The sequence below is a fragment of the Glycine soja genome, chromosome 5 (assembly GCF_004193775.1).
Source record: "Glycine soja cultivar W05 chromosome 5, ASM419377v2, whole genome shotgun sequence".
In the NCBI taxonomy this organism is placed as follows: domain Eukaryota; kingdom Viridiplantae; phylum Streptophyta; class Magnoliopsida; order Fabales; family Fabaceae; genus Glycine; species Glycine soja.
This window is the reverse complement of record NC_041006.1, coordinates 739,529-761,396: the sequence shown is the minus strand read 5'-3', so window position 1 is coordinate 761,396 and position 21,868 is coordinate 739,529. Positions and strand designations below refer to the sequence as shown.

At 34.1% G+C, this 21,868-nt stretch overlaps 3 protein-coding genes and 1 pseudogene across 4 annotated transcripts; 3 read left to right on the top strand and 1 right to left on the bottom strand.

Moving 5' to 3' along the window:
* The first annotated feature begins 3,282 nt into the window (after positions 1 to 3,282).
* On the top strand, positions 3,283 to 5,937 carry LOC114411694 (zinc finger CCCH domain-containing protein 39-like). Of its 2 annotated transcripts, XM_028375346.1 has the most exons (3): positions 3,284 to 3,532; positions 3,664 to 4,371; positions 5,279 to 5,937. In XM_028375346.1, exons 2-3 carry the CDS (start codon positions 3,792 to 3,794, stop codon positions 5,548 to 5,550), a joined length of 852 nt encoding a protein of 283 aa, XP_028231147.1. In that variant the 5' UTR covers positions 3,284 to 3,532; positions 3,664 to 3,791; the 3' UTR covers positions 5,551 to 5,937. The 2 variants fall into 2 exon arrangements, with proteins under 2 accessions (XP_028231146.1, XP_028231147.1); XM_028375345.1 differs by having other exon boundaries at positions 3,283 to 4,371.
* Positions 5,938 to 7,496: 1,559 nt separating this feature from the next.
* LOC114411692 lies at positions 7,497 to 11,384 on the top strand (annotated as a pseudogene).
* Positions 11,385 to 11,935: 551 nt separating this feature from the next.
* Positions 11,936 to 13,666, bottom strand: LOC114411693 (probable amino-acid racemase). The gene is made up of 2 exons (XM_028375344.1): positions 12,644 to 13,666; positions 11,936 to 12,503 (listed from the first exon to the last, which is right to left on the bottom strand). The coding sequence occupies exons 1-2, from the start codon at positions 13,397 to 13,399 to the stop codon at positions 12,213 to 12,215; spliced, it is 1,047 nt and encodes a 348-aa protein (XP_028231145.1). The 5' UTR covers positions 13,400 to 13,666; the 3' UTR covers positions 11,936 to 12,212.
* Positions 13,667 to 15,341: 1,675 nt separating this feature from the next.
* On the top strand, positions 15,342 to 21,039 carry LOC114411691 (NADH-cytochrome b5 reductase-like protein). Its single transcript, XM_028375342.1, has 13 exons — positions 15,342 to 15,625; positions 15,737 to 15,779; positions 15,866 to 15,941; positions 16,930 to 16,989; positions 17,077 to 17,127; positions 18,444 to 18,498; positions 18,601 to 18,671; positions 18,757 to 18,808; positions 19,243 to 19,320; positions 19,573 to 19,662; positions 19,752 to 19,865; positions 20,524 to 20,592; positions 20,673 to 21,039. The coding sequence occupies exons 1-13, from the start codon at positions 15,470 to 15,472 to the stop codon at positions 20,727 to 20,729; spliced, it is 972 nt and encodes a 323-aa protein (XP_028231143.1). The 5' UTR covers positions 15,342 to 15,469; the 3' UTR covers positions 20,730 to 21,039.
* The last annotated feature ends 829 nt before the right edge of the window (positions 21,040 to 21,868 follow it).

Below are 21,868 nucleotides of genomic sequence, written 5' to 3'. Positions count from 1 at the left end.
AGAATTTTAGAAAAAACTTTTTGAAAATACACATTTCTTCAAACCATTTTGAAAAGGCATGATGGACCTATATATATGTGTGTTTGACTTCGAAAATAATGAGAGAGAGAATGAGAGAACTTAATTGTCAAATGCTCTCTCAACAACTTTTGGATAAACACTTGCAAATCTATTGAAAATTCATCTAGGAACTTCAAATTGTATTATCATCTCTAAAAGAGAGAAATTCTTCTAGGATCTTCAATTTGTATCATCCACTCTAAAGGAGAGAAATCTTTCTGTTTATCTCAGAAAGTCAGTTGTAATTAAGAGATTGATTGTCTCTTGGATAGTGAGAATTGTAATCAAGAGACGGGTTGTCTCTTGGAGAATCTTGAACACAAGGGTGAGGATCTCAAGTGAGTTGCTTGAGGACTGAACGTAGGCACGGGAAGTGGTCGAACCAGTATAAATTGAGTTTGCATTTCTCTCTTCCCTTATCTTATTTATTTTATTGCGATCAATTTTGTCTTGCACGTTTAAAGAACATTATTAAATTGATTGTTGCCTCTTCTTCTGCATTCTGAGTCTATCATTTAAAAGGGGGTTAAAGTTTGTTAGTTGAAAAATTTTAGAACTTAATTCACCCCCCCCCTCTTAAGTTATTGAGGCCACTTGTCCAACAAGTGGTATTAGAGCAAGATTATTGTCTAAAGTTTAAAAACTTCAAGAATAGTTATGGTCTCATCTAACTTTCCTTTTCGTGAGAGAAATTCTATTAATAGACATCCTATATTTAATGGTGAAGGTTATCACTATTGGAAAACCCGAATGTAGATCTTTATTGAAGCCATAGATTTAAATATATGGGAAGCTATTGAAATTGATTCTTACATCCCTACTATGATAGCAGGAAATGCAACTATAGTAAAACCTCGGGAACAATGGGATAAAGAAGAAAAGAAAATGACAATGGCAACCAAAAGTAACAATTGCAGAATCAAGAGATCTCACTAATATGTCTCTTGTCACTCTCTTTGGAAAACTTCAGGAACACGAAATGGAACTTATGAGACTCCATCAATATGAAAAGAATGACAAAAAGAAGAAAGGAATTGCACTCAAAGCCTTATCATCTTCTGTTCAAGAAGAAAGTGACAAAGAGGACTTGAATGAAATAGAAGAAGATGGTGATTTTAGATTTTTTGTGAAAAGATTCAATAAATTTTTTAGAAATAAAGGAAATCAAAGGAGACCAAACATCAATCCAAAGAAGAAAGGAGAAGATTCCTCCTAAGCCCCAAAATGCTATGAGCGCGATCAACCTGGGCACTTGAGATTCGATTATCCTATCTTTAAAAGAAGAATGGAAAAATCTGACGAGAAATTTCAAAGAAAAAAAGACATACATCACTTGGAAAGATAATGACATGGATTCTTCAAGTGTTTCAGAAAATGAAATCATAAATCTGAGTCTCATGGCCAAAGACTATGATAGCGAAGAAGAGGTAATGTCTTATAACTATGACTTATCTATTTCTTTTGATGAATTCCAAGATGCATTCGATGATTTGCATAAAGAATTTGTTAAACTTGCCAAATTAGTTTCATATTCTAAGAAAACTATTTCAAGTTTAGAAAAGGAAATTTTGAAATTTGAAATTGAAATTTGAAGATTTAAAAATTGTTATTGTCAAATTTATTCTTGTTACTAGTTCTACTTTGTTAACATGCTTTTACTGTGGTAAGAAAGATCATAGTGCATTATCAACATATTATATTAGAAAGAAAGAATGTGGAAAAATGGTATGAGTTCCAAAAGGATCCTTACTGAAAACTAACATTCAAGCATGCAAGACAATTTGGGTACCAAAATCAAAATATGATTATATGAATGATGGACACCTTAAAGCAAAGTTGACACATTAATAGCAGTTGAACATGTGATCTATGAAGACAACAACAAAGGTAAAATTGTTGGAGTTGGAAAAATAGGTACGAATCCCTCTACCTCCACAAAAAATGTTTTACTTATTGATGATCTTAAGCATAGTTTATTAAGTATTTTATCAATTATGTGATAAAGGCCTTTTGGTATCATTTGATTTTCATATATTCCAACAAGCGGTAACATTTTCTTTTAAGCCATGAAATGATACTTAAACGATATGGTATTCTCTACTTTTTTTTTAATTCATTATAAATTGCTAAATGATTTTCTCCTCTCTACTCATGATTTGTTTTTTATGTTGACAAAGGGGGAGAGAGAGATAAAAAATAAGATAGTAAGAGTTTATGAGATAACTTTTTTTTTTTCTATATATGAAATTTATGCAATCTTCACCTGTTTCATATAAGCAATCATTGCAAAATCAAGGGAAAGTAAACTATACGGATAGATATTCTTTTGTTTTACTCTTAACCTACAGATGATTGTCATCATAAAAAAATGGAGAGAATGTGAATCATACAGGTTTTTGATGATGTAAAAAAGAATTTGTTTGATAATGATTGTCATCATAAAAAAGGGGAAGAATGTGAATGTATGAATACAAGATTTTGATGATGCCAAAGTAGAATCAAACAAGGTTGCTTACAAGATTACTTCAACAAACAAACATTCAAAGGTTAAACATTGTTTCAAGAATAATTCAAAGGTTAAGCATTACTTTAAGATTAATTTAAAGTCAACCAAACAAAATTTAAAGAATTTCACTGGTTGATCAGTTTTTACCTCAAACACGTTGTTCCAACCTATCAAGGCATTGATAATCGATTACCTATCATCTATATGATTAGATATAATATGAATTGACCCGATGAAAACTTTTTGTTGGAAAAATTATAAAAAAAAACTATATGTACTTAATTTATTATTTTATAAAACAATATATATATATATATATATATATATATATATTGTATATTTAATTTTTAATTGAAATTTAATAAAGGGTATTGATTTTTTTATTATATAAATAGGTATTTGAATTACATTTTACTAATTTCTATAGTTGGATAATTTACTTTGTTTTATATTTATTTTTTTAAATTGAATAACAGTATTGATTTTTAATCAATAAAATATCTATTTTTAATCATTAATAGCGGTAATTGATTTTTAATTTGATTACCGTCTGTTTTGTTCTGCCCTTTTCAAGTTTTTATTTTTCATTGTTCAGTTAATTGTTTTTGGTTTTGATCAGTCAATCAGGGTTTGATAGGCGGCTAGGGTTTTGACTTTTTTATGCCAGCAAAAAAGACTTAAACTTGCATTTGTCTCCCCTACATATATTCCTTCCTTTCTTCTTTTTATAAATACTGGTGATCAATCCCAGAAAAGACTCAAACTTTGATCACGCGTCTGGTTTCTCTCCCAACATTCTCATCTGGGTCTTCCCAATTTCTTGATTTGATCTTTCTCCCTCTCAGAAACTGGCCTCAGCCAAGAGTTTCTCCTTTTTCCTTTTCACCTGTTCAGCATTGATATTTGGTTATACATTGCATTAGGTTGAATATCAGTGTTTTCAATTTGATAAAAGATATTGATTCTGTAAGTCCATTTGCTAAGAATCAAATCAAAAAAGTATCTTCTAAATTTGATAGAATAGGATCAAAATTTCGCCATGAGTTTCTCTGACCATATTCCATCCTTTATGATGTCACCGCCGTCGTTTTCCACAGACACGGATGCCATTGAAGTGAGGCTTCAATTCCCAACGAACAACGAATCATTGGAGCCACATTCACCACAGGATCAACCCCCTTCGTTCAAGAGGGCAAGGACCTGTGATAGCAGCCTCTCCAATGCAATGGCATGCCCTCCAAGGATGATTCAGCACCCTGCACTTAACAAAGGAACGAGCCACATTTTCTTCAAGACCCGTATTTGTGCAAAGTTCAGAGCTGGCGCTTGTAGGAACGGCGAGAACTGCAATTTTGCACATGGGCTTGAAGACATGAGGCAGCCGCCACCAAATTGGCAAGAGCTTGTTGGGTTGCGCAATGAGGAGCGGCCACCCACGATGGGGGATTGGGACGATGACCAGAAAATCATACACAAGATGAAGCTGTGCAAGAAGTATTACAATGGGGAGGAATGCCCCTATGGTGATAAGTGTAGTTTTCTTCATGAAGACCCTGCCAGGTTCAGGGATGATTCGGTGAGGTACAGGGAGAGCACAGCTATAAGCATTGGTACTAATGGATCCCCCAAGTCCTATGGTGATGCCTCTAATAATTTAGAAAGTAATAGGGCTGTGAATACTGGCTTAAATGTTTTCCGGGGGAATGTTAAATCTACCTATTGGAAGACTAAACTCTGCATCAAATTTGAGACAACAGGCCACTGCCCCTTTGGGGATGACTGTCACTTTGCTCATGGGCAAGCAGGTACTACTACAAACTTCCCCTTTTGATTGATTATTGGTTTTCGTTCTAGATTGTTTTGGTTTGTTCTTTTCAGTCATATGAATTCAGTTTTGTGATTTATCTAGGTTATGTTTAGAACTAGTAGGTCATTTTCTGTAATGTTGTTGTGCTTGTTAGTGATCTGATCTGCAAAGAGATCGTTTCTGTAACAAGAAATTATGTACTTGAATGCTTTTCATTTTTTGTTTTTGTGTACGAGCTTTTGGTATTTTTTTGTGCAGCAGATGTTACTTCAGTTTAAAGGTATTTAATCACTTATATAGTGATGACTTTGTGTCTTTGTCTAAGGAATATGTCATATAGACACGGAATTCTGCATTTTCTATAAACCTTGCTGCTAGGATTTTTTTCTTTGATAGAAATGTCTTAGATAATTAAGTGATTGATCATGTCCTTTTTATAATGCATTACAATGCCTATGTCTATAGTTTGGTGTTAAGACTACTTTCACTTTGCAAAGTACACGTTTGTTGCTTGACTGCAGTTTATAGTAGTTTTGTGTAATTTGTGGAAAGAAATCCCTAGTGTTACCAGCAATTCCCTCACCCAAGTGATTGGGCAGTTTAACATGGCATCATGGCCTACTTGATTGCTTCTGTCTTTCAAACATATCATGATGTGAACATTGCCTCTATGAATGATTCTGGATGATCAATTTGCGAGCATCCCTCCTAGATTTCTGCTAATGGCTTAGAAATTTGATGCCTGGCTCAAAAAATTTGGATGTACTTTCATTAATATGTAATAACTTGTATCTACTTATTGTGAACAAAAGTACACCAGAGAAGTAGGGTGATTTCAACAATTAAAATTGTTTGGTTCCCGTCTTTCTTCTCAAACTCCTGAGTATTTTTGTCTTGCAAATCAGAGTTACAAGTTCCTGGTGGACGCACCGAGGCAGAAATTCCAGGTGCCATTCCAATTTCAACCAAAGCTACCATTCCAACCTTACCAAGAGCTACATCAGTTTCTTCTAATGATGCACCTCCTAGTCACAGAGCAAGTGTACTTCCAGCAAATGAAGAGGATCAGGATGAGAAGTGTTTACTGAAGTGGAAAGGACACAGGAAGATCAACCGAATTTATGGTGACTGGCTTGACGATTTACCACTCGTTCACGACTTGCCAGTTGCCAGGTAGAGTGGGGACCTGACTTGAAGTATGTGATCTTGAAAAGTCTCACCAATTGGATGGATTAGGAAATTGCATTCTTCCCTGAAGACAAAATTTTGAAAAATGTGGTCACTGATTGATGGTGATCAGTTCATAGGTTTATTTGTTCTTATTTTTTCTGTTAATTGTTATAGTTTTCTTTTTCTAATTAGAGATGTGCAATTATTATTGTACATCGGGATTTTGATGGATTTAAGAATTAAGCCACATTGGTGACAAAGATCCAAATTCTGAATTGTGTGGGATCCTGATTCGGGTTCAACCATTGTCAAAATTTCTGGACCCAAATTCAGGCCTAAAATAGGTTATTCTATTTCTACTCATACATGGAATATGATTATCTGGTATTTGTTATATTTTCTTCTTCTGCAGTTCCATCACAGCATACCTTACTTTTCTCCTCCAGTTATCTCTATCCCATGTCTCCTATTTTTGAAGAAACTCAACCTTTAGTCATGAGAGATCCTAGTAAAGGCCCTAGTTAGAGGGGGCAAGATGTCATTAACGACTAGGAGATGATTGACATCTTTTTTAATCAAAACGTTAGTTATTAGTTTATGTTAGAATAGCTGCGTTGCCGATCCTTGGTTGCTTTGCAGGTGTCATTGCAAATAGTGAGTAGAGTTGTGGAAGCAGTTTTAAAAATGAGAGATATTTAAGAGAGAAAAAAAATAATAAAATAGATAAAAAGATTTATTTTATAAAAAAGAAGAGAAAATGGAGAGATAATTAGGAGAGAGGAAATAATTAAAGAGATAAAGTAAATATTCTCTCATAATTATTTTAATATTCTGATATATAATTAATTTTGATTTAACGTGCATATTCGTAAATTAAATAGATTTTTTTTACAAAATGTTATTTAACTATACATTGTTCATTAGTCCATGCATTGCATGAATCAATTTCAATGTATAAATTTTATGATTATACTATTTATCATTAAAAAGTAAAAAAATATATTCATATTTTATAGTTAAAGTAAATTCTCAAATATGTTTTTAGTCCTATAAAATTAGTCACTTTTGATTTTAATCCTTATAAAAAAATTTCTTAAATTTTCATCCTTCAAGAAAAGTTGAAATTTTGTTTTTGTTCCTCTACTATTTATGTGATACTCATTAGTTGCTTATTTGTTTATGGAAGGTCAAGTGACCACCAGTGTAACACCCAATAGTGTTTATGGTGCAATGTGAATATGCGATGTCTCGAAAAAAAAATCCCAAAAATAAATTTAATTTATTTACCTTCAAATGAACCCTAGGTAGCAAAAATAGTGATATCATAATGGGCTCACTTTAGAGAAACTAAAAATAAATTTTAAATTTTAAAGAAATGAAAATAAAAAGATAACTTTATATGGATCAAAATCAAAACACACTCATTTTATATAAATTAAAAACATATTTAAACTTACAATAATATATATTTACATATAATTGTTAACATAAAAATGGAAATAATTAAAATTCAATTTTTTTATCATGTTTCAAGACATGATCAATGTGACGAAGATTAAAAAATAAATTAAAACTAAATTAGATAAGAGATAAAGGAACTTAAATCACTGTACAAACTAAAAAAAAGAATAATTTAAAAGATAAAAGGATAATTTATTCCCTAGAAATCGGAAAAATAATATAATGAAATTGGAGATGGGAGAGACAAATTAATTTAAATAAGAAAAAAAATGAAATAGGAAAGAGATGAAGGAATGTAAATGAGGAAAAAGAGAAATCTTAAAAGAATTTTTTTGTTTAGTTGAAAGAATATTTGTATAGGGGAGAGTATAATTTAAAGTAATTTGAGATAAGAGAGTTTTTTTCATGGTTTGTAGTGTAGCCAAGTCATCATAAGTGGGGCCGGAAATTGACTAAGTGACACGTGTCATCAGCAGTGGCACTCCTGAATGACCAATCCCCACCTACCTTCTTCACCATGGAAGGAAGCAGATGTTCCTAAGCCTTCACTCTCACGCATTCTCCGGCAACCCTCTGCTCTCCAAATTCCCACTTTCCGGCCACCCCCTTTCACCCTCTTCAGCTCTCGAAGCCCTCAAAGCGCAAATTGGCCTAAACAACACTCACTCTTCTCCCTCCCCGAGCTTCAAGGTGCTGCCTTTCAGAAATGGGAGGCCTTTGGCCTCTTCCGCGGCCGGGTCCGGCGACTCGCCGCCGATTTGGCATCTGGGTTGGCTCGGATTGGACGAAATAAGGGGTATATTCGAGAATTCAGGTGCCCAGTTGAGCGTGGACTCATTGGTGTATCTGAGTTCGAGTGCAGAGGACGACGCCGTTTACTGGGCAATCGATGTTTCTGATAAAGTACCTGAATTGGGTAGCAACAAGGAGAGGTTGTGTTTTGTGGAGCTTCGAACGCTCATGGTGGCTACCGACTGGTAGGATTTGCATGTAATGGGAAACTTGGCTATTGCTGGTCATGTAAGTCCATTTTCTAACACGATCGATCCAAGTAGTTTGTGTTATATATATGGAGCATATCATGTAAAAACTCATTTAATCAGTGATTGTCACTCTGTAAAATGCATAATGATCTTATTCAGTGACTTCACTCCCCATTTCTTTTAGAATATTAGTTTTGTTAGCAGATGGGATCGAACCTGATACCTTTTCCCTCTTTCCTTCTCCGAACCCGTTACCTTTTCCCTCTTTCCTTCTCCTTTAACCGTCCAATCTTCCTTATATTATCTCACTTCACTCCCCATTTTACACTGTAAAATGCGTAATTATCATTAAGGAGTCAAGTTTATAGTTATCACTTATCCCTGTTTGTTTGTATTTTATCAAGTTATTGTAATTAGTGCATGATACTTGTGGCGCAGTGTCAATGCAACTTCCTAACTACTGGGTTTGGCCTGGCCAGGCTAAGGCACTGTTGGAATGGCATAATATTTCACGATTTTGTGGGCATTGTGGAGAGAAAACAGTCCCAATGGAAGCTGGGAGACGGAAGAAATGTTCAAATGATTCATGCAAGAAGAGGATATATCCACGTGTTGAGCCAGTTAGTTGTCCTCTGTTTTAAGTTTTGATTTGGTAAATAGATGATCAAGTGTTTGCTTACATGATCTTATGTAGGTGGTCATTATGCTCGTTATTGTTATTGATTGAGAGAAAGAGCGTGTTCTATTGGCTAAACGACCAATGCATATAGCTCGCTTGTATACCTGCTTATCAGGTTTCACAGAGGTACATGTCTTGATAATTTTAAGACATTTTCATTTTGTAGCCAGGAGTCAAAAAGTTTTCTGGTATAGCATGAAACTGCATAGCTTGTTCCTGTTAGCTACCATAAACTGACTGAATAGAGAAGAAACAAATTTTGAATTTACGTACAATAATTGACAATGATAATAAGATGTTTTCATAAAATGACATTTTCTCTGTTTGTGTTCCTAAAAGCCTCCCATTTATGTGGTCTGGAATTCTTGAACTTCCTTTCATTCTGTTAATTGGTAAGTATTGTGGGTGCTTACAGACAAAAACTGTGTAGCTTTTGATCTGTGAAAAGTTCAACCTTCTCCTTAGAAGGAAAAGTGATGCCTATAAGGCCAGGCTTCATTAGCTTAAGAATTCATTCTTGGCTGGGATTATTTCGTAGTTGTTTTAGGTTTGAACCTTTCTCCATCTATATAAAAATTTAATTAGTTTGTATCCTCTTGTTGCATTTAGCCAGGAGAAAGCTTGGAAGAAGCTGTAAGAAGAGAAACATGGGAAGAGACTGGCATTGAAGTGGGAGAAGTTGTATACCACAGTTCTCAGCCATGGCCTGGTATAACTTATGCTATATTACCTAATGTTGATTTAAGTCTATGCTTTTATAATTTTATTATTTCTCTGTTGTTTGCATGATAAAAATTTAGGGTATTGAGTTTATAACTGCATGATTTAAAATCTTATTAGCAATTTGTGCTATTTGAATTTGTTTTTATAACTGCGTGATAAGCATTTGAAGCTCAAGCTTTGCTTGTCAAAGAAACAAGTCACTTAAGCTTGGCCATTTTATTTAACCAAGCCAAATATAAAAATTTGAGCCTGTCTTGTTTAATATTATTAAATTTAAGCTCAGCTTATTTATGTCATTTATAGTGATTATTATTTCCTTTTATCAATATCTCCTGGAAGTTTCTTTTAAGTTTAAGGCTATGTTTGGATAAAAGTTGGAAATACTTTTTTGGGAATTCCAATGCACATTACCTAATTCCAAGACTCAAAATGAAGAAGGAAGAATTTGTTGCTTTAGGAGTAAAAGTACTTTTGAACTCTTCCAACTGACATCCAAACATGCCGTAAGCTGTTAGGTAAAGGCTTATGATTTATGAATAGTTTAATATTAACATCTCTAACAATATAATTCAATAAATGAGCTTTGTCAAACATCAAAATGCTCAAATAATTCACACTTAACTCATTTAAACCCATAGGATTAACGATAGAACTTGATTTTGTCAATGTTTTTCACCTTGATTTAATTTGCATAGTTGAATGTGGCTAATGGAGAATGTGAATGAATTCTTTTCTCCGAATTAATAGCTGGTAATTCTGTGGTGCTTTGGACATGTTCAAAGTAAATTAAATCAGAGTTGATATCTTAAATATGCTTGAAACTCTTAATTTTTGTCACACATGAAGGCAACTTTCAGAAGTTAAGTATAGGTGAACATAATCTAATATTATGATGAATTTACATAATTATATGTGTATTTTACTATTTTTGCCATCAAATTCCCTTTATTGCCTATTAGTAAAACAATTTCTATTGTTTTTGTTTCTAGTTGCACCAAATAGCATTCCATGTCAGCTGATGGTTGGGTTCTTTGCATATGCAAAATCCCTTGAAATAACTGTGGACAAGACAGAGTTAGAAGGTACATTGTCCTCCCTCGTATTTACTTGGATTTAGCCCTGATACTTTTTTCTTTTGCTATTTCCCCTTTATTTATATGCATGACTTAAAATGGTGAGTTAGCTTGTAAAAACCTATTTGTTAGACAGACTAAGGTCAACATGTGTATGTTTTTGGAGTGGCTGAATTCTCAATTGTACACATGTCAGACTTTTGTTGCTGAAACTTTGGCTGCACCATATCCATACATATGGTGCATGCAAGAATTTTCCTTTAGGAGTAATGAACTTATGCAGATGATTTTTATTTATCTCCATTTCTTTTGCTTTGGTTTATTGAATCTGTGACAACTGATTCTGCAACTTGCTTATCTAGATGCTCAGTGGTACAGTAGAGAAGATGTAAGAAAAGCATTGACCTTTGCTAAATACAAGCAAGCCCAAAGAACTGCAGCAGAAAAGGTCGAGCAAATGTGCAAGGGACTAGAAAAGAATCAAAGCTTGGCTTCAGATCTCAACGTGGAGAGTGCTGATGAACAACACGCTCCCATAGTTTTTCCTGGACCCTTTGCGATAGCCCATCACCTTATTTCTTCTTGGGTCTTCTCAGATCAAAATGTAGTAAATGGTGTTGAATGCAATTCAAAACAACCCATCCGTTCTATGACAAATTCGTAGGAGTTGCTGATATTCTTTTTCAAAGAAGCTCTGGAAATAAAATTTATGTTATTAGTGTTATATATCTTTTTACCTCCTATAATGTAAAGGGGTTCTGTGCTGGTGATGGAATTTTCCCATTAAATTGTTTTGAAGATTCTGCACTCCTGGAATTGAAGAGCTTAACTTTTGATTTTGCATTATTTGTTCATATACAACTCAAATTCTTTATTATCAACAAACTTATTAATATTATGCAAGACCATCTGCTTTCTGTTATGGTTTCATGATGTTTCTCTGATTACCTTGCAATTGATCTTAATCTTGTGTTGCCAGACTTCTGGGGGTTAGTATTTAGTAAATGCACTCTTCTAGTGCCTAACTTACTAGGCCTATTGTAGGCCATGTGATTTCCTTGCTTGTAGGAGTCCTTTATGCAAGGACAGTGTTGAACCTTTTCCGGTTGTTCCGTTTTGGAGAGGTGGTTGAACTCTGAAATTCAATGTTTCTTAGGTTGCGGAGGAAGGTGGAGAATCATGCATTACATTCCAACATTTTCTAGCTTTCTCCTGATTGGAAAATGACAAATTATTTCAGAATGTTTTATCCTGCTATATCTTTCTTCTGTTGGAAGTTATAATATGTTTTTGTTGGAATTATCTTGCTATATCTAAGAAACATAAAATAGGCATCCTCGTGATTGGAAAATGGCAAACTTATAATGTTTTCTAGCTTTCTCGTGATTGCCGAATGACAATTTATTTCAGAATGTGTTATCCTGCTATATATCTAAGAAACATAGAATAGGCATCCTCGGCCACATAGAGTGATTTCATGGCAAATCAAAACTCAAATAGTTTCAAAGAAGCTACCAAGAGACATGGCACTGCAGATAAGCTACAACTATCAAGCTCTCTAAGTTATTCTCACAAATAATGTAAAACTAATTCCACACCAAATTACACGGCAGTTTCTCTTTTTAGTCTTCTATCTATCTATCAAAGAAAGGTGCTGTAGCAAATGAGAAATTCTATCAACACGAAGCCATACTTTTCTACTTTACAGAAATACTCCAACCATTATGCCATGCTTTTGGAAGATAGGATACTAAATGTTCTTGTGTACCTCTGCCGTTGTTTCTGCCCAATGTATAGTTGACCTGGCCAAAGCATCCATTGGGTCTATGCATTTCCGTAGAAGAGGATCATTGTGAGGGAGAACCCCCAGCAAATCATCAGATGCCAGAAGCACCACATTCACTGCCCTAACCAAAAGAACATGGATTGCAATTCTCAATAAATTCCTTGCCCCTTCCACGTCCTTTCTGTACAACGCCTCCATTGCAGGAACCAATACATGTTCTTCGGTTGCTTTGTCTAGAAACACTACTTCAAATCCCTGCAGATAATTAAATTTTACCATAATACTCACACAAAAAAAAAAGAAGAAAAAAAATTCAATCTGGTACACAAACAAAACTATTGAAAGCAACCAATTGTATTGAACTTGCAAAGTATTTGAATTACATTAAAGAATACCTGACTTTGAAGCTTCTCCTGGTAATAACTAGCTACAAAATTTGAATCTGTAGTCAGAAGTCCAATCCCCACAGTAACAGCAGCATGAATTGGCTTCAACATGGCGTTCTTGAGTTCCATGGCAACACAATCACCATCATGAAGAAAGGGTAGTGAACTATCCTCAGAAATTTCACTGTGCCACGCATGTGAGAGATGGCAAGGCATGGCCAAACCACGAGCTCCAGACTGCTGCAGAAAGTTCCTTTTGCTCCGCAAATTCTCAATCACAAGGTCCTGATTCAATTTGATACGATCAAATCTGCTCCTTGCAGAAGGAAGAGGACCACGTAATGAAAGCACTTTGCTCAACTCAGGATCACTGGAAACAACAAAAGGTGGACATTCTTTACCATTTCTTGAACCCCAACAAGCAAGTTTCTCCAAGAAAATCAGAGTTGATAGAAGTGATACCCCTCCTATAACACCAACAGTGTTTGGTTGGCTTAGAAGGGAACCAGAGTTTTTACATCTCATAAGGGAAGTACCTGGTTCTGCAAAGTTTCCACTCTCATCAGAAGATAACTGCAAAGCTGTGGTTGAATTTGCTCTCCCTCTGCACCGAGTCTGAGTCCTCTTTCTAAAGGCATCTCCAGTCAGAAATGGAGGGTGATTCAGTGTCTGCATAGACATCAATATGCCCCTTTCTAGCATCTCTAATATAACAACAACCCAGTTTCTAAAGGATATTTTTTTTCTCCTCTCAATTACAAACATGTATTTATCATCACCATCATCAATAAAAAGTTGACAAGTGCCAATGAAAGTTTTGTCACAGTCACATCACTAAATATGGTTTGTGTTTTGGCGAACCTTGAGCAGATTTTAAAGCCAAATCAACGAGACTACGAGAGCAGAACCTCACGTCATTTTCAGTGCCAGATTCCCCAAAACAGAATCTCTGACTAGAGGACAAAATTCAAATTACCACAATGGATCTTATATATTTAATGTATGCTGTAAGGTTTTATTTTTATATAGTAGTAATTAATTAATGGCATGTAAAATCCAGAAAGGTAGGAAACTAACAAGTAACAACAAGACACTCCAACAGCCTTGTGTAGCTTATACTTAAATTTAAGGTTCTCTAGTGGGAATGTTTGGAGAAATCAACATAGTTTTTATCTATCTTTGGTGGTTGCATAATTATCTAGCTTTATCATTTGTCTTAATAGTATTAATTATTAATTTTCTCCGAGTTCCAAGGCTAGTCCATTGTAAACCGTTACAAAAGACTAGTGAATGCAGCATTCGGATCCTCTCCAATTTAAAATAATTGGAGAATCTCCGATTAATAAATTTTTTACCATTAGATTAAATTGGGGGTTGAGATTTGATCACGTTTCCAATTTATTTTTTTTGTTTTTTAAAACAGTAAAAATGTTTTCGATTCTACCCATGATAATGTTGGAAGAATTCTGACAATTCTTTTCAATAAAACGGTGGAGGAGAGAACAATCAACTTCTCAATAACATCATCAAAGAGGTCATGGATTTTGCTGAAGAAGAAGACGTATGCAATGAAATCCACTCTAAGTTGTCAAATCAACTTGTTGAGTGAGCGATCCAACTAGAAGTTGGAGCTCATTGGCCAAGATGGGAGCCTCTCCAAGGGCACCTTGCGTGTGGAGCCTATGAACTTGGAAGGAGAGTGTGGAGGGAGAGAGGTGAGAGGGTGGAGGTAGAGAGGTGAGAGGGTGGAGGTAGCGTCTGGAGCCACTCCACGTGAAAAAAAAATTGAATTTCAAGGGTGTAACTGTTCTCCAATAAAACACATTTACATGAGAAAAGTCAAAGATCAGATAAGTTTTGGAGTGAGTATATAGAAATAATATTGTTCTTTTAAAAAATATATTAAATTCAACACATGACTAAATTTCAATCTCTAATTTAATCTAATGATCGAAAATTTGTTAATTAGAAACTTTCCAATTATTTTTAATTGGAAAGAATTTGGATCTGAACATGATTAAAATTTATAATACTCTTATCTTAAGATATAAACAAAATGTATTTTTTTAGTAAGTCTCATTTTATTTCTCCACTTATATATAGAGTGTCAAAAAAATATCAACTCAAATTGACTTGTATCATAGAAGTGGAAATAAGTGGGGATTGCTTATGAGACAATAAAAAAATCATCAAAGTGGAGTTAAGAACCTAATTAAATATTGGAAATACTCTTCGAATTTTTCATTAAGGGGATTTTAATATTTCTTTTCATAAATTTGATTTATTGAAACTATAATATCTACTGAAGTATTGCTTAACAAGAATTGAAACTTAAAGAGATAAAAGAAAAATCTGCTATTAAAAAATTATACTTTAACAAAAAACCGAAATATCAAAGAATGAAAAATCAAAACTATCAATAATGTCGAAATCTTATTTAAACTATAAAAAAAAGTGCATTAGCAATAAAATTTAAATAAGTTTTTTGTTTCTATAGTTTTTTTCTCACTTAAGTTGTTATCCTCGTAGTTTTTCATTTAAATATCAATATATTTATGAGGCAGATATAGTTATTTATAATATATTTGAACTGGGAGTTTTTTTTTTGTTGAACTAGGCACTAATTCTTTTTTTTTTTGTCTGTTTTTTAATTTGTATACCAGAAAAAGTAAATCTTAAAAAAAAAGTTTATGAAGGAAAGGCAACGACAGGTCGTTTATGTCTTGGACAAAGCATCTTGTGAATGTGACAGAGTGTTGGGGTTGAACACCTGAACAGAACTTGAACCCTGCCTCTGCGCTCTTGTGGAATCTGTGCAGTGCTTGAACCCTAATAATGACTGCTTTCTTGAGAAGGTTTGCGAGGGCCACTCCGATCCTATTCGCTGCCCAATCCAATTCCTCTCACACCAATCTCCGCCTTCCCTTCACTGCCATCGCCGCCATTTCCGGCGGAGTCTCCTTCCTTTACTACCATTCCTCTCCCAACTTCGTAATTATTCACTCCTTCACGCGCATCTTCTTATTTCATTTTTCGTTTTTTTTTTAAATTAAAAAGTTCACAGAATGCTTTAAATCATTTGGTCATGGTGACTGTTTGCAGGCTCATTCACAAGAAGCAGAACAAGTGGAAAGTAAAAACATCGGTGAGTTTGGTTGCGCGTTTGATTTGTGATTTCCTTTCACTTCTTCCAATGCGTTACGAAGAAGTTCTGAACTTTCCTTTTTTCAGCACTCGTTCCGGATAAATGGGTCGAGTTTAAGTTGCAGGACACTGCCAGGGTTAGTCACAATACCCAGCTATTCAGGTACGACAAATCGTGAATTTGCATGACGATTAAAATGCCTCACCGTGTCATATTAAATGTAATGATTTGTGTCTGTGTTCGCGTGATGCTGCTTTTCTTTTGTTTTCTCCTTTAATTTTTATTTACGATTTTTTAACTAGTTTTTCATTAGATATTTCTTTCATTCTAACCCTGCATGCAAACCTCGCTAAGAAGTGCGCCTCTTACCCTTTTGTGGACCTGAACCCACTATGTGCTGTTCCTAACAAAGTTTTCGTGCATGTTAGAGCTATAGTAATGCTTTAGTAAAGCGAATCTTTGTAGTTCCTTCCCATCTCACCCTGGCGTATCCTTAAATCCACGTTCTTGCTTTCTAGGAGAAAAGTCTGGGTGTGGGTTTTCATCAGAGAATTAAGCAAACTATTCTTAAATTTTGTGCAGACTGTTTAATTTTGAAGTCTAAATTATCTTATTTGATTAATAGTTAATAAATAAATAATATTAATGGTGTTCATATTTTTTCTATTGATAATGAAGCCTTGTTTCTTATCACATCCAATTATTTATAAACAAAATGCTAGTCAAGAGAATTGAAGTGCTTATCATAATATGCACTGCAACTGAAGAAAAAAACTGGAAATTTAGAGATTGAGTTGGGCATTTGGAAGAGATTCTTTGGAGTTTACTTGAGCTTATCGTACAAAAAGTTAATCAAGTGTTTGGTTAAGTTTATGAGGCTTGTGACCTTTCTTTAAGTTTCATGGTGAAGCTTGTCAGAATAAGCTGTCAGTTCTCGAGTGATAAGGCTCTTAATTTAATTCAACTGTTTGCACAAATTCAAGCCAAATCATAGAAGACATGGGTTCATCATTGTTGCACATATTCATGATCAAATAGCAAAATGTTCTCAATATTCTCATTACTATTTTAATTTCATGTGTGAAAATGCAATAACAGCTTTTATCTTCTATTTGTATAACTGTTTCTCTTCCCCTGTGATTGATGCCAGGTTTTCATTTGATCCCACTCAGAAATTGGGTCTGGATATTGCCTCTTGCATCCTTACAAGGTGTGATAGATTGTCAATAATTAACATGGTTTTGCTATTGGTATAATATATTTCTTTTTTGTTTCACTACAATCTGTATAACTGCAGGGCTCCATTGGGACAAGATGCTGAAGGAAAACCAAAATTTGTTATACGCCCGTAAGTTTTCCTGTTCAGACAATGAATGTACTTCACCTCCAGATCCTTCTTTATTATGGCTCCTCGTCATGTAATCTTCACGCTTCAGTCTAAAACCTTCACGATTGTTTTATATTAAATATCAGTTTCTTAAATTGTAGGCCTCATTTGTTTTTTCACTGTACTTATTTTTCTGTTTGCCACTGATAGCCTTAGCATGATTAATTAGTACAGCTTTTCAGAATGCTTGTTAGGGTCCCTCTTGACCCTAAATCGTTGGTTGTGAATGTCTAAAAATCATTCATATGGTGTGCATTCTTTTCCACTTATTTTGTTGACCTCAGATATTTATTTAGCTATGAATAAATTAAATTAATTGAGATTAGAGGACACCATCTACTTTATTTTCCACCGTAATAGACAATTACTTATTCTTTTTCTGGATTATCTTTTCCTTTTCTCTATTCTTTATCATGTTACTCCTTCCTTTGTGTATATTTTTTTTTGGTTCCCTTTGAAATGAGTAGCATTTCTGATCTCACAGGAATCCTTCATTGGAAGTTTGAACACTATTTGTCTTTGAATAATGTAATGCTTATCATGTTAAGTTTTGGTTCCATTAACCTTTACAAAGCATGACAAATCAATTTTTTTTGCTAGATGATGTGGTATTGATAGTAGAATCACAACATAAATGCACTATATATTTCAGTACCCGTTGAAGGATTTAGTTTATGCTTTTGCAGACAATGTTTTACTATTTAAGATAATTACATTTGTAGGTTGCAAGAGTAGAAGAGATTCTATGACTTAAATGCTGCTAGCCCAGCCCTCTGTAGTAGATTTCTTTAGGAGATTAGTTCCTTAAATCTCAACTTCTAAAATTTTCTGATGGCATCTTTGTGTTTATTTGGATAAGTAGTGTAGAGTTACTTTAGAGGAGAATTAATCAAAATAATACATTTTATGTTTTGTCTTTGCTCATCTAAAGAAAATTTATGTAACAATGTGTTTTGTTTGAATGGTGTTAAATGAAGTTAGTTTTAGTATTTAATATTAGAAATTTAAAAAGTTATTGTATAGTTTTATAAAAGCCTCTCTGCATGTGGCAGTAAGGCTGCACACATCTACTCTCCCTAGCTTCAAAAAAACCCATTAGTGCTATTTACTTTTGGTGGAGGGAGAAGGTGTGGTCCTGGGAAGGTTATATAAGAATAAGACCCTAAAATTTTCCACTCATTGTCGAGATCACTTTTGAGATGTTAATAATTTCTCACTTAATGTTGATATTTCATGTATGTTATAATTTAAAAGGGTACTTGCATCCGAATCTTCAGGTACACTCCTATTTCAGATCCACAATCAAAGGGATATTTTGATTTGCTTATCAAGGTGTGTGACCATTATGGAGGCATTACTTTTCACATCCTGTAGATCATCTAGCCTACCATTTTAAAGAGGCAATTGGGTGATCCACTTTTCAAATTGTTGCAGGTATATCCTGAAGGGAAAATGAGCCAGCATTTTGCAAGCTTAAAACCGGGTGATGTTGTTGAAGTGAAAGGGTATGTCGTTTGCAATAACAATTTAAGATCAGAAGAATACTTTCCATGTTTTCACTTCATATAAGAAACCCATTGCTTCTTTCAGCCCCATTGAAAAGCTCAGATATACTCCTAATATGAAGAAGCATATTGGCATGGTAAGCATATTCACACTAGTAGCCATTGACAATGCTTGGATATGGTGTTCAGTATCATCATTTTAATTGTCCATTACTCCATTAACATATAATCTTAAGATGAACAATGAGTTTACTGAATGCAGCTCCTTAAAAAACAATACTTGCCCTAAATAAGAGATACTTTCCAACTTATAAATTAAGCCTACTTTGTAACCGGTAGAGTCACCTTGCCTTTGAAAAAGGGAGAGGAAGAAATTAGTTACTCCTTTTCCTCAAAAGTTTGTTTGGATGCCTACATAGATCTCTCCCCAAAAATGTACTTGTTGCCTATCATTTTTTTAATCACTGTATTTCATGTAAATATAATGGTATACATTAAGTTTGTAAAAATATCTCATTTTGATTTCCATGCTACACTCGCCTGAGCTCTCTTTTTTTATTGCATCACTCAGATTGCTGGAGGCACAGGAATTACTCCTATGCTTCAGGTAATTGAAGCTATATTGAAGAATCCTGATGACAAAACTCAGGTAGGTGGTAAACCTCTGCTTTGCTTTCCCCCAAGATATATATAGTTTGTCTTTCTCTACTCTTCTCTTAATTATGTTATCAAACAGGGAGGTATTAACAGTTCTTGTTTTAATTTATTTGAACTGTTTGGGATGTGTACTGCCATTTCATTTATTGTGCATATCAAGTGTGTTGAATTTTTTAAAAATTTATTTCTGACAAAGATAACTGCATAAGAATATCAGTGCTTATAGTGGCTTTTATATGTACAGATATCTTTACTTTATGCTAATGTCTCCCCGGATGACATACTGCTTAAACAAAAGCTTGACATTCTAGCAACAAGCCACCCAAACTTAAAGGTAAAAATCTTTGTTTAGCAAAGATAATATTATTAGCCAATATCATGAATAAATTAATTGGAAACTTTTTTTTTTGGCAAAATTTGCAGATATTCTACACTGTAGATAATCCAACAAAAAATTGGAGAGGAGGTGCGGGGTACATATCAAAGGATATTGTTGTGAAAGGCTTACCCGGCCCTAGTGATGATACTCTTATACTTGTGAGTTTTGCTTTTTCAAGTAAAACCTACATACTACATAGTATTGATGGAACTCCTCTAATATTGTCCTACTGATATATTTGAATAATATGAACCTTTGGAGAAATTAAAAGATGTTTTTTTTTTTTTCTCTTTTGAAAACAAGTATCCACATCAGACAGCTGAAATCACCCATATAGATTAGTAAGGCACATCCCAAACATGTTTTGGTTACTTTACGGAATGCTAACCACTAACCAGGATAACTGCATCTAATCGGAAGCAACTGTGCTATTACATGAGTTGAATGGCTTCAGTTTTTATTTTTGTTTTTTTTATTTCCCATATTGTGCAGTGTGTGCACATTCCAATGTAAAATTTGCAGCTGAGATTAATCTGGGCACAAATCCCAATTACTTTCAATAGTTCAAAATCTATTCTATTTCAATTTTAAAACGATGGACACTAAAACTTCTGAAGGCTAGTGCAAATAATCTTGATCTGTATCGAAAGGCTTATGCCAAAACTTTCTGCCTTTCATATTATTTTTTGTTAATGTTTCTGTTTTTGCCATGAGGTTTATTGGAAGATGGATTTAGGTGGAGGTTGTTGCAGAGTTTCATTACTATTACAAAGTTCTATAGTTAATTCCCAACCTTTATTATCACCTGCATTTCAGGTGTGTGGACCCCCTGGTATGATGAAAGCAATATCTGGAGAAAAGGCCAAGGACTGGACACAGGGAGAGGTATGGAATTAATTTGTGCTGTATCTGTTTTTATCTCCTGGATCCCTGTAATGGGGCACCTTATTGTTGATTTGCTGCAGGTTTCTGGCGTCCTAAAAGAGGCTGGATACACTGAACAAATGGTATACAAATTCTGAGAAGTTTAGTTTTCTTGCATCTGAAGATAGTATTCGAAGCACTTGTCCGCTGCAGAATTCGTGTACTGAAATGGTTTTCTGAAGAATAACAGTTGGGTGCGGTTGAAAATTCCAACAATAAATCTAGAATTACAGAGGATAGAGAATTATTGATTGTGTGTATTTTCAAAATTTTGTGGATATTTAATCATGCAGTTGTCTAGCATGGAAGTCAATAATGGGCATCTGTGGGGGTAAATTTACTTCTCCCACCCTATTTTCTAACATTTTCTTAATGAGAAAACTATAGCACCCTGAAAGGCTTGGAGCATTTTTTGAAGTTTTTCAATTAAATATTTATAGAATTATAATTATTCTGTAAGTTTTTTGAAAAAAAAGGTGAAAATCTGAATAATAGTTATTTGTATTTTGTAGTGTTTTTCTTAGAAAAAGATCTAAAAATGAAATGTTGAAAAGGTTTTGAAATAATGTTATACCATAATTTTGAGACGGAATCTAGGGTGGACCAGGGTTATAAGTGGTCCACCAAACATCACAATTTATACCCTTTAGATTGATCTCTAGCACACAGTCTTATCCTAGACCCATCACACAGAATTATTTTTTTTGTTTCTCCTCCTCCTCCGATCCAAGCTCAGAGTCAGCAAATACTCCCAAAGCAGAAGAGCATCTTGCCGGCGACGAGGCTCTCTTCGATCATCCTCCCTCTAGTGTGGCGCTGCACACCGACACCCTTCTCTTTTCTCTTTCCTTTTTTGCCCATCTCACTGCCAAGGGGTGGCTACTTCAATCGTCACCACGTTAATGTACATATATATCCATTTAAAAAGTTCAACGAATGTGAGAATTGATATCTAGTAACATATTTAAGAAACATTATTATATATTAATCATATCACACCATGTTAATTCTTCCATATATTTATATGATTATATAGCTTTTCAAAAAATCATTTGCAATATGATAATACATCATATTTTATTACCAGGTAGAAATCATATAGCTACCTTTAATTTCATCTTCTAAAAATATTTTCATATATTACTAACAAAATAATATTTTCTAATAAAAATAAAATTGATAGTTCAACATCGATTCTATAAATTTCTTCACAATAATTTAACTATTTTTCTACTAA